Source organism: Salvelinus sp. IW2-2015, unplaced genomic scaffold (assembly GCF_002910315.2).
Source record: "Salvelinus sp. IW2-2015 unplaced genomic scaffold, ASM291031v2 Un_scaffold1559, whole genome shotgun sequence".
Taxonomy (NCBI): domain Eukaryota; kingdom Metazoa; phylum Chordata; class Actinopteri; order Salmoniformes; family Salmonidae; genus Salvelinus; species Salvelinus sp. IW2-2015.
This window is the reverse complement of record NW_019942988.1, coordinates 177,494-189,362: the sequence shown is the minus strand read 5'-3', so window position 1 is coordinate 189,362 and position 11,869 is coordinate 177,494. Positions and strand designations below refer to the sequence as shown.

At 44.7% G+C, this 11,869-nt stretch overlaps 1 protein-coding gene across 2 annotated transcripts in view; it reads right to left on the bottom strand.

The window, feature by feature from the left end:
• fbxw7 (F-box and WD repeat domain containing 7) overlaps nt 1-11,869 on the bottom strand; it is a 191,222-nt gene that overhangs the window by 3,551 nt on the left and 175,802 nt on the right. For both annotated transcript variants that reach the window (XM_070439320.1, XM_024138725.2), the window contains 3 exons: nt 5,920-6,101; nt 4,725-4,950; nt 2,821-3,031 (listed from right to left, as the gene is read on the bottom strand). In XM_070439320.1, the coding sequence (XP_070295421.1) occupies nt 2,821-3,031; nt 4,725-4,950; nt 5,920-6,101 (619 nt within the window). The remainder of the gene's footprint in view (nt 1-2,820; nt 3,032-4,724; nt 4,951-5,919; nt 6,102-11,869) is intronic.

Below are 11,869 nucleotides of genomic sequence, written 5' to 3'. Positions count from 1 at the left end.
TTCCCTTAGGATATGCAGATGATAAATCCCCCACATTTGATCTAGTTTACACTATTAAAACAAACACAGAATCACAGTTTCAAAGATGTGGCAACATTACAATACCTTCCAGCAGTTATTCCACAAAACTCTAAACAGTGAATAGTAATCAGGATGAAARCTCTAATATGGTGAACTACAGTCCACAATGATGTGTGTGTGTGTGTGTGTCTGTGTGAATGACTAATATTCCCTTAGGATATGCAGATGATAAATCCCCCACATTTGATCTAGTTTACACTATTAAAACAAACACAGAATCACAGTTTCAAAGATGTGGCAACATTACAATACCTTCCAGCAGTTATTCCACAAAACTCTAAACAGTGAATAGTAATCAGGATGAAACCTCTAATATGGTGAACTACAGTCCACAATGAAATGTGCTCATTATGAATGCAAAATCATTCATTGTATGAAGTACACTAGGAATTGTGTTCATTAGCCTACCAACAGATGTCATTTGAACAGTGCTCCAGTGGCAGCCAGCAGTGTAAACCCTCATCCTCTCCCTTCGTCTGTCTGTAGTGTTTTCAAGGGGCTAGACATTTACACTGCGCCTTTCTCGAAAAGATATTGGACAATGTACCCAGCCAACCCCCACATCTCTCCCTCGCTCCCTCCCTTCCACCCATTTAATTTCCACAACAAAGCAGCTGGCTACATCGTTACCTATCCTCTCAGCCTAAGTACCTCATCTGTGGCTGCCAGTGAGTTGCCTGTTAGGCTATTGTCTTATCTAAATGCCCTAATGAATGAATGGCAGAAATTGCCCATTGACCCAATTACATGACCTACATAATCCCTGCACCCCACCCCCCTCCATGCCCCCTTAGCCTAGCGTCCCACCACCTTGTCATGCCCCTCATGGGCCAGGCTCCCCGACAAGACAGGACCTGGGCCAGGCTCCCCGACAAGACAGGACCCCATCCACCTTTCTTCATCCCTCCTCATCATCCTCTCAATTCAATTCCATTTCAATGTAAGAGGCTTTATTGGCATGGAAAACACATGTTACATTGCCAAAGCAAGTGAAACAGATAAAAAAAAATCTATAATACTGTAGAAAAATCTATATACAGCATGTGCAAATGAGGTAGGATAAGAGAGGTAAGGCAATAAATAGGCCATGGTGGCAAAGTAATTATAATATAGCAATTAAACACTGGTACACTGAGGATTTTTTTTGTAGAATTCTGCATGCAGTCTCAATTTGGTGTTTGTCCCATTTTGTGAATTCTTGGTTGGTGAGCGGACCCCAGACCTCACAACCATAAAGGGCAATGGGTTCTATAAATGAAAATTATGCAAATTTTAAGTTCCTTTTGATAGCATAGAATGCCCTTCTTGCCTTGTCTCTCATCCTCATGCAGGGCCATCACCCCTTCTCTCACATCCTCCCCTCTTCTCTCTCATTCTAAAACAGGGCGATATCTATTCCCTTTGTTCCAAGGGGAGGGMACACGTGTGAGTTGTAGTTCCATGGGAATGGTTGGGTTTGTAGTTCACTAATAAGGCCATTTGGGGGGAAATTAGCACTGTCAGAAAACAGTGCAGCTGCACAGTAAGGGTTTCTCCATTTCTCCCCATTCAAGGTAACAGTACTTAGTGCTAATGGCTGAGAGAACTGTTACACTAACAACCAGAGCCAGGGAAATGATCCCTATCTGAAGAGTGGCTGGCTGGCTGGCCCACAATGTGTTGGCTCCGTTTGGCCATGCACAGCCAAGCACATCATTGAGTCAATATCTCAGAGCAACAGCCTTTTGCTCGGTTCCAAAATTGGCCAATTCCAGACATTTTCCCCACTTACAGATAAAAGGAGGTTATAGAGTTGTCTGCGGTAGATGGTGGAGTTTGAAGGGAGTTTCCCCCCATACCATGTAAAGCATTTTGAGAGTCAAGAACGCACTATATAAGTCATATCAAATCAACCAATCAAACAGTGTTATATTTACAAACCACCATAACAGAAGAAATGGGCTGAAACAGGGAGGGACTACTGACTTGTCCAATGAGAAACACCCGTTTTCATTTTCCATTGCAAGCGTTTTACTTCGTTGTTCCTTAATGAAAACAACCCTGTTCCAACGAGGGCGTTGCACGACAGACTTGCCTTTCAACGTCTCAGGCACTACGTGTGTCTGTGGAAGGACGAAGACTCACTTGCAACGTTGCAGGCACTATGTTGTGTGCGGGAAGGACGAAGACTCACCTTGCAACGTCTGCAGGCACTACGTGTGTGTGCGGGAAGGATGAAGACTCCCTTGCAACGTCTGCAGGCATATGGTGTGTGTGTGGGAAGGACGAGACTCGCCTTGCAACGTCTGCAGGCATATGTTGTGTGTGTGGGAAGGACGAAGCCTCACCTTGCAACGTCTGCAGGCACTACGTGTGTCTGTGGGAAGGACGAAGACTCACCTTGCAACGTCTGCAGGCACTACGTGTGTGTGCGGGAAGGATGAAGATCACCTTGCAACGTTGCAGGCACTATGTGTGTGTGCGGAAGGATGAAGACTCACCTTGCAACGTCTGCAGGCACTACGTGTGTCTGTGGGAAGGATGAAGACTCACCTTGCAACGTCTGCAGGCACTACGTGTGTCTGTGGGAAGGATGAAGACTCACCTTGCAACGTCTGCAGGCACTACGTGTGTGTGCGGGAAGGATGAAGACTCATCTTTGCAACGTCTGCAGGCACTATGTGTGTGTGGGAAGGATGAAGACTCAACCTTGCAAGTCTGCAGGCACTACGTGTGTGTGTGGGAAGGATGCAGACTCACCTTGCAACGTCTGCAGGCACTGTCCCGTCTTGATGTCCCAGATCTTGACGGTGGAGTCGGCGTTGCCCGAGACCAGGATGTTGTCTTTGAGCTCCATGCCGCTGGTGAGGGACTGGTGACCTGTCAGAGTGTGGATGCAGTTACCCGTCTCCACATCCCACACCCGGATAGACGTGTCCAGGCTACCACTCACCACGTGGATCCCATCAAACTGGAGGGGTGGAAGGATGAGCCAGTTATTGTGGTACATTCCGTTTGACACCAACGGATTCCAGTCATTTCTATTCTAGCATGGAATCAATCAATAGAATGTATTCATGAAGCCCTTTTTCATCAGCAGTTATCAGAGAGGCTTTACAGTACATTTACATTACATTTAAGTCATTTAGCAGACGCTCTTATCCAGAGCGACTTACAAATTGGGTACCCTGGGACAGAACCCAAAGAGCAAGCCAAACAGAGGAGGATCCACTTATATATTACAATAAAATGTAGTATAAAATAAGGAATTGCACGTTGGAATTCAGATCGGATGTGTCTGATGAATCCATTGAATCAGAGTCAAATAAGGCTTTTCTAGATACTATTCTATTAGATATAATGAATTCAATTCATTAGCATTCATATAATATCACATTCATTCATTAGATCTAATTCATTGTATAGATTTGCACAGCTTTTTCAAAGTCAGAGTCACATAGAGTGTATAGAGTAGTGGGCATCTGTCCATCTGAACAGTAAACCTCTCTCTCCTATTCCCTATTCAGATGAACTACCTTTGAGCCTGGTCTAAAGCAATGCACTATAAAGGGAAAAGGGAACCATTTGGGATGCAGCCTCTCTCTCTGAAGGTGATAGTTGTGGCTCTAAACTGCTCCGTCATCACAGATTGAGCGAGAGCGAGAGATGTAAAGGGAGAGGACATCTTCGAGGACACAAGGCAGAGGAATCCATTAACCTTCTAACACTACTACTGCTGTGTGTGTGTGTGTGTGTGTGTGTGTGTGTGTGTGTGTGTGTGTGTGTGTGTGACCCAGACTCACACTATTGTTCTGTTTATATAATGTTACTGCAACGTAGAAAGAGAAGGAGTTGAGAAAAACCCATCGTACTGCTGCTCTGCTGCCTTGGATACAACAGACAGAGGGACTATTTTGTTGTGGCTCTTTCCCAACCAGTGTGGTTCACATGGCAACCACCTTCATATTGTGGAATGGCGGTTCAAAGCACCAACGGCAAACACTGTTTTAAAGGGTTCTGGGTTCTCCGAGGTCTATCGTTCTTGTTTTATCGACGCGTTAGGCACTGTATGAACCAGATGAGACCCTGTTGTACACTTTCAAAAGAGATTATTATAATTTACACCGAACTGTACAGTGGATATATGAAGGGATTTGATTTGAGTAGAGGACTTTTATGACGGCGTGTTAAATGTATTCGTTTCGTATTTTATTCCTAGAGGGCTGCCAAATAGTAGGACATAAAAGGAATGTAAAAATAGTGATGTTTGAGTTGGGGCGGGGGGCTCTTTGATGAGAAAGGCTTGATTATGCACAGTTTAAATACACAGTTTAAATACACGGTTCACTTAGAGGACTGTAGATTAAAATCCAATAGACTAAGTCACTACACAAATCTTCAGACATTAATGACATGGACTCTGTGGTGCGTATGAGTGTAAGTGAGCGTGGGCGGCAGGTAGCCTAGCGGTTAAGAGCGTTGGGACAGTAACTGAAAGGCTGCTGGTTCAAATCCCAGGGCCGACTAGGTGAAAAATATGTCAATGTGCCCTTGAGCAAGGCACGTAACGCTAATTGCTCCTATAAGTCGCTCTGGATAAGAGTGTCCGCTAAATGACTCAAATGTAAATAAATATGAGACAGCACGTGTACACAGACCCCTACCTGTAGTGAGTACACTCTGTTGGTGTGGCCCTGCAGCGTGTGGAGGCAGGTCTCAGTCTCGGGGTCCCAGACCTTGACCATGAAGTCGTAGGCCCCGCTGACCACCCTGCGGCCGTCGTACTGGACGCAGCGCACCGCCGCCACGTGGCCCATGAGGACGTGTAAACACTGACCAGTCTCGACGTTCCACACGCGCAGCGTGGCGTCGCGAGAACCACTCACCACCCTGGGAGAAGAAAGAGGAGACGGATTGACAAGACATTAACATTCAAAACACTAGTCTATTCTTGTGGGACTTTATCAAATCTAAAGCTAGCTGGCAGGCTGGCTGGCTCAATGTCTGAGAATTACAGGCTGAGTGTTGTTACTGGTTACATTGGATTCATATAGGATCAAGGCAATTGTTTTATGTTTAACACAGTTCATGTGACAGCTTTGATGGGAATCTTGACAAACCTAATGGTGTTTTTGCCAGGGCCTTGCAGACATGTATCCTTCATGTTCGTGATTTACAGGCAGTAAATTCAATAGGTTGACCTCTAGCCCTCATTCCCATAATGACAGTTGATGAAAGCAAAACAGGAAATACATAAATAAGATAGTAGCCTTCTCATTCTCAAGACCATCTTCGAGTTTCGCCATGGTCATGTTGGTACATGAACATACACAAAACCCCCAGGACAAAATACCCACCCCCTCCTAAACCTGCAACCCCTCCGGCACAGAAAACGGAAAAACAGGTTCATAAAGAATTGGGAGGCGTTACAAAACGGCTTCCGGGATCCAGCACTGACAAAGATGGAAATCAACGTTCTTCCACTGTCAAGCCCTGCAGCCGCCAGAGGCCCTTCACTTCCTCTGAGTGAGTAATCAAAATGTTACACAAAACCTCATCGGCCTCGAGGCAGGAAGAGCACTAGAGGAGTGGCAGGCGGATCACTTAGACGGCCACTTTGGTTCTATTCAGGGTTCTATTCAGTCCCTATGAGACCCTAAGTACACTTCATGAGGCACATTGGCATGTTGTGGTGTTGAGGCTGATGTGTTTTTTACTGCCTGGGTACAGTATGCTTGTAATACATGCTGTTTTGATACCAGGAATAGAATAGAGTATGTTTCTCAACTCGTGTCGGACAACTACTGGTCCATTTGAACGATAACAACCTGTTTGGGTAAACAGTCACTCAGTACATACGTTTTCTCGTGCAGGTGCATACAGCGCACCGTTGAGGTATGCCCGTACAGGGTGTGGATACAGTCGCCCGTCTCTGCGTTCCAGACCTTGAGCGTCCGGTCGGTGGAGCCGCTGATGATGATGTTGTCCCTCATCTGGGACGACCACACGCCCCCCGTGTGGCCCACCAACGTCCTCAGACACTGCAGAGAGACCAGAGAGAGAAGATGTCTCAGTCTAGATACTTCACAATGACAAACAGAAAACACACCTCATTATGCATACTCCATGCTATGACATATTCAGATAGATGGGAGCCACACATTGGTGGTGGACGTGGTGAGTTCCCCTCCCTTCCCATGTGATTATGTAAATCCATTTCAAACAAGTTTGACATACTTCTGCTCTTTAAAAAAACATCACCTGTCTCATATACATATAAACACACATATACATTATATATATATATATATATATATATATATATATATATATATATATATATATATATATATATACATACACACACACGCATTTNGTCGGTGGAGCCGCTGATGATGATGTTGTCCCTCATCTGGGACGACCACACGCCCCCCGTGTGGCCCACCAACGTCCTCAGACACTGCAGAGAGAAGATCTCTCAGTCTAGATACTTCACAATGACAAACAGAAAACACACCTCATTATGCATACTCCATGCTATGACATATTCACATAGATGGGAGCCACACATTGGTGGTGGACGTGGTGAGTTCCCCTCCCTTCCCAAGTAATTATATAAATCCATTTCCCTCAAGTTTGAGATTGACCCTCCGATGATTGGATGAAAGTCCAGTTGAAGACAGGATGGGATACCAGGCTGAGATCACGTTCCATTCAGAAGGTATAACAAAGTGAATTTAAATTGAACCGACCTTTCCGAAAAACCTATAGTCAAGTCAATCCACATGTAACTGCAGCACAGGGGGGATAAAACGTATTATATTGACCTTTCCTCCGTCTTAGGGAATTGATTTATACTTATCAACAGTTGAATGAGGAGCCATTTCCTTCTGTTGTTCCAAGAAGATGGCAGTCCTGGGGTTCAAATACTTTCTCTMGGCTTTATTGAGCTTTGCTGGTGCAATCTAACCAACACATTAGCCGGAAAAGGGCAAAACCCGACCATCTGACACGCCAGGCAGACTGGAGCAACCACTAAGTATTTGAACGATTTCAAATAGTATTTGAACCCAAGTCTGGAGTACAGGTGGTGACAAAGCCTTCACAAAAAAGGGACCCATTCTTCCTAATTTGCAAAGCTAGATTAGCTATTGATTACAGTASAGTGATTAAAGAAATCTTTCAAATCTATTCTATTCAATTTGTAACGGCCTCCATAGCCATTATCCCCCTAAATGTAATTATCCCTCGAATTTAATTAGATTTTTTGGGATGGGATGGTAAACCGGAGGAACCAGTCTGTTCCGGGGGCGTTATGATCCGTGCCGGYACGTGTCGCGGAGGGTGTAAAACATGTGACCTCCTGAATGAAGCTGATAAAGTGGCGAGCGTCCAGCGASCGTCAAGGCAAAGCGGGGGCAGGGGTTTTACTGAGGTGAGTGAGTAGGGTGTAACTGCAGTCGCTCTCTCACGCTCCCATCTCAGTTACACTCTCCATCCATCGCCCTTGCTCTCCTGTGATAAACAGGGACGCTTCATTAACTTTGGGACGTAACCTTTTCTCTCCAATGTCACAAGCTATTTATTTTATCCATCTAACTGCAGTCAGGCCTCCATTCGCTCAGCTTCATAACGGTTATATTGCGGGAAAAGGAGGAGGAGGAGGGGGGCAATTAGTAATGGCTCCAAGCAGGATATAATAAGATGAAAGCTTCTGCTACGACTGAGCGAAGTTGGTCACCAACTAACAGTGACTGTCAATGACAGTAAACGGTCAAATAAATAATGGGTAAAATACAGTTGAGTTTTTTGGCATGTTGTTCTGTCAGCTGTCAACATACTACCAGGTTGTGGTCAAGAATGCATTGAATGAGATCAATATTATATGTATACATATTTTTGACTGCATCACATCAAAACACTGTCCTGAGTCAAAGTACTCAACACACAGCAAGTATGTTACCAGGGTGATGGATTCCCAAGCAAAACAAGCCCAGGGTTCTGACATTCGGGTTCCAAGAACGTGGAAGCTTTCTCTCCTGCTCTCGGGTGATTAAAGCCTACTTCAGAGTCAAGGAGAGAAGGACCCCTGAAAGTGGAGGCTTAGGTGTCTATTTATCTGCCTGTGTTGAACAAATATGAAGAGGCATCTCTCTGCGTCTCAGAGGAAGATTAGGCATTCTTCCTCGAGGGCCTGTTAGGGGCTGGTTTGAAGACCAGGGTTTGATCAAGTGCTCCATTTTTGCATTACACTTCGTTCCTGAATCCTTTGATCCTTGGTGTTAAAATGTTGGAAAAGTACCCTGTATTGCTTTTCCCCACAGTTATCTTTCAATTGGGGAGACCATTTTGTTTTTCTACTGCGACTGCTGACAGTTGTCTCCATCCCATAATGGTCACCTTTCCCAGAATGCATAGTCTTCAGAACACAAAACAAACCGACAAAACCAGGTCGGCTGACTGACTAAGTGAGGATGCCAACAGACAGGTGATGCTAACTGAAGGTAAAAGGCTAGCCAGCTAGCCCCGGGAGATAAACAAACAGGGTCTATTACAAGGCTATGAGATAGCTGCACAGTGCAAAATAACAAGATGGTCACATATACTATGCTAGACAACGTTAGCGGGAAACTCAGACTAGGCCAGATTGCAGACCTTGTTGTGTTTATCAGACAGAGCTCACAGTCCAGCAGAGGTCAGATGTAAGGAGCCTATATGCTGGAGAGGAATGTTTGTGTACAGAGTAGAGGTCGACCGATTAATCGGAATGGCCGATTAATTAGGGACGATTTCAAGTTTTCATAAATCGGAAATCGGTATTTTTGGACACCGATTTGGCCCATTTTTTTTTTTTACACCTTTATTTAACTAGGCAAGTCAGTTAAGAACACATTCTTATTTTCAATGACGGCCTAGGAACGGTGGGTTAACTGCCTTGTTCAGGGGCAGAACGACAGATTTTTACCTTGTCAGCTCAGGGATTCAATCTTGCAACCTTATGGTTAACTAGTCCAATGCTCTAACCACCTGCTTTACATTGCACTCCACGAGGAGCCTGCCTGTTACGCGAATGCAGTAAGAAGCCAAGGTAAGTTGCTAGCTAGCATTAAACTTATCTTATAAAAAACAATCAATCAATCATAATCACTAGTTAACTACACATGGCTGATGATATTACTATATGCAGGTTTATTGCATATAATCGATGCGGTGCGCATTCGCGAAACAGGACTGTCGTTGATCCAACGTGTACCTAACCATAAACATCAATGCCTTTCTTAAAATCAATACACAAGTATATATTTTTAAACCTGCATATTTAGTTAATATTGCCTGCTAACATGAATTTCTTTTAACTAGGAAAATTGTGTCACTTCTCTTGCAACAGAGTCAGGGTATATGCAGCAGTTTGGGCCGCCTGGCTCGTTGCGAACTGTGTGAAGACTATTTCTTCCTAACAAAGACAGCCAACTTCGCCAAACGGGGGATGATTTAACAAAAGCGCATTTGCAAAAAAAGCACAATCGTTGCACAACTGTACCTAACCATTAACATCAATGCCTTTCTTAAAATCAATACACAGAAGTATATATTTTTTAAACCTGCATATTTAGCTAAAAGAAATCCAGGTTAGCAGGCAATATTAACCTGGTGAAATTGTGTCACTTCTCTTGCGTTCATTGCACGCAGAGTCAGGGTATATGCAACAGTTTGGGCCGCCTGGCTTGTTGCGAACTAATTTGCCAGAATTTTACGTAATTATGACATAACATTGAAGGTTGTGCAATGTAACAGGAATATTTAGACTGATGGATGCCACCCTTTAGATAAAATACGGAACGGTTCTGTATTTCACTGAAAGAATAAACGTTTTGTTTTCGATATGATAGTTTCCGGATTCGACCATATTAATGACCTAAGGCTCGTATTTCTGTGTGTTATTATGTTATAATTAAGTCTATGAGCAGATAGAGATAGAGCAGTCTGACTGAGCGGTGGTAGGCAGCAGCAGGCTCGTAAGCATTCATTCAAACACCACTTTCGTGCGTTTAGCCAGCAGCTCTTCGCAATGCTTCAAGCATTGCGCTGTTTATGACTTCAAGCCTATCAACTCCCGAGATTAGGCTGGTGTAACCGATGTGAAATGGCTAGCTAGTTAGCGGGGTGCGCGCTAATAGCGTTTCAAACGTCACTCGCTCTGAGACTTGGAGTAGTTGTTCCCCTTGCTCTGCATGGGTAACGCTGCTTCGAGGGTGGCTGTTGTCGATGTGTTCCTGGTTCGAGCCCAGGTAGGAGCGAGGAGAGGGACGGAAGCTATACTGTTACACTGGCAATACTAAAGTGCCTATAAGAACATCCAATAGTCAAAGGTATATGAAATACAAATCGTAGAGAGAGAAATAGTCCTATAATTCCTATAATAACTACAACCTAAAACTTCTTACCTGGGAATTTTGAAGACTCATGTTAAAAGGAACCACCAGCTTTCATATGTTCTCATGTTCTGAGCAAGGAACTTAAACGTTAGCTTTTTTACATGGCACATATTGCATTTTTACTTTCTTCTCCAACACTTTCTTTTTGCATTATTTAAACCAAATTGAACATGTTTCATTATTTATTTGAGGCTAAATGGATTTTATTGACGTATTTTATTAAGTTAAAATAAGTGTTCATTCAGTATTGTTGTAATTGTTATTATTACAAATACATTTTAAAAATCGGCATCTGCTTTTTTTTGGTCCTAGTACAGAGGTGTTTTTCTTGCTGCCGCCTGCATTTGAACAGACCTGGTGGTTACCCAAGATCTCATTATGACTCAGAGGTACAGAGAGTGGGAGCAGTAGAGGGAGGGAGAGAGTGGGAGCAGTAGAGGGAGGGAGAGAGTGGGAGCAGTAGAGGGAGGGAGAGAGTGGGAGCAGTAGAGGGAGGGAAAACATGAAAAAGAGAGATGTCCTTTCAAGGACAATGAGGGAGAGATAAAGTGAATAAACCGAGAGAACAAGGGTTTTCCCAGCACTGTGCAAATGGCCCCGTGACACACAGGAGAAGGGTGTAAACTCAACACGATAAGACCTCCGCATGCATTCCTGGGTCTTGATGATACGGCCTCAGAAGTTTCTGTTTGACGGTCAACACAGACCTGGCGTTGATCCATGTTAGTCACGCWCTCAGCTGTGATRCCACATCTAGCTAGTGGGGACATGCCAGGTCTGGATACGCCGATTAGTATGAACATAATAACATAGGCTAACAGTCTCTCACAACGACACACATGTGCAGTAGAGGGAGGGAGAGATGACAGGTAGGGAAGGCAGATTGAGCGGATGGAGGGAGAGAGTGGGAGCCAGTAGAGGGAAGGGAGAGAGTGGCAGCAGTAGAGCGAGGAAGGAGAGTGCGGACACTAGCAGTAGAGGAGGGAGAGAGTGGTAGCGTAGAGGAGGCAGAGAGGGGAGCAAGTAGAGCGGAGGGAGAGAGTGGGGAGCAGTAGAGGAGGGGAGAGAGTGAGACATTATGAGGGAGGTAGCGAGCAGAAGCTGGGTAGCAGGTAGAGGGAGGAGAGAGTGGGCAGCAGTAGAGGTGACGGAGAGAGTGGAGCGAGAGAGGACACGTAGAGGGAGCGTGTATGGGACGGAATGAGAGTGGAGCAGATAGAGGGAGGGACGAGAGTGGAGCAAGGATAAGGAGGGAGGGGGAGAGAGTGGTGAAAGCAGTAGAGGGAGGAGAGGTGGGGAGCAGTAGAGCGGAAGGCGGAAATAACATTGAAAAAGCGCAGATTGTCCTTTCAAGGACCATGGTATGGAGAGAT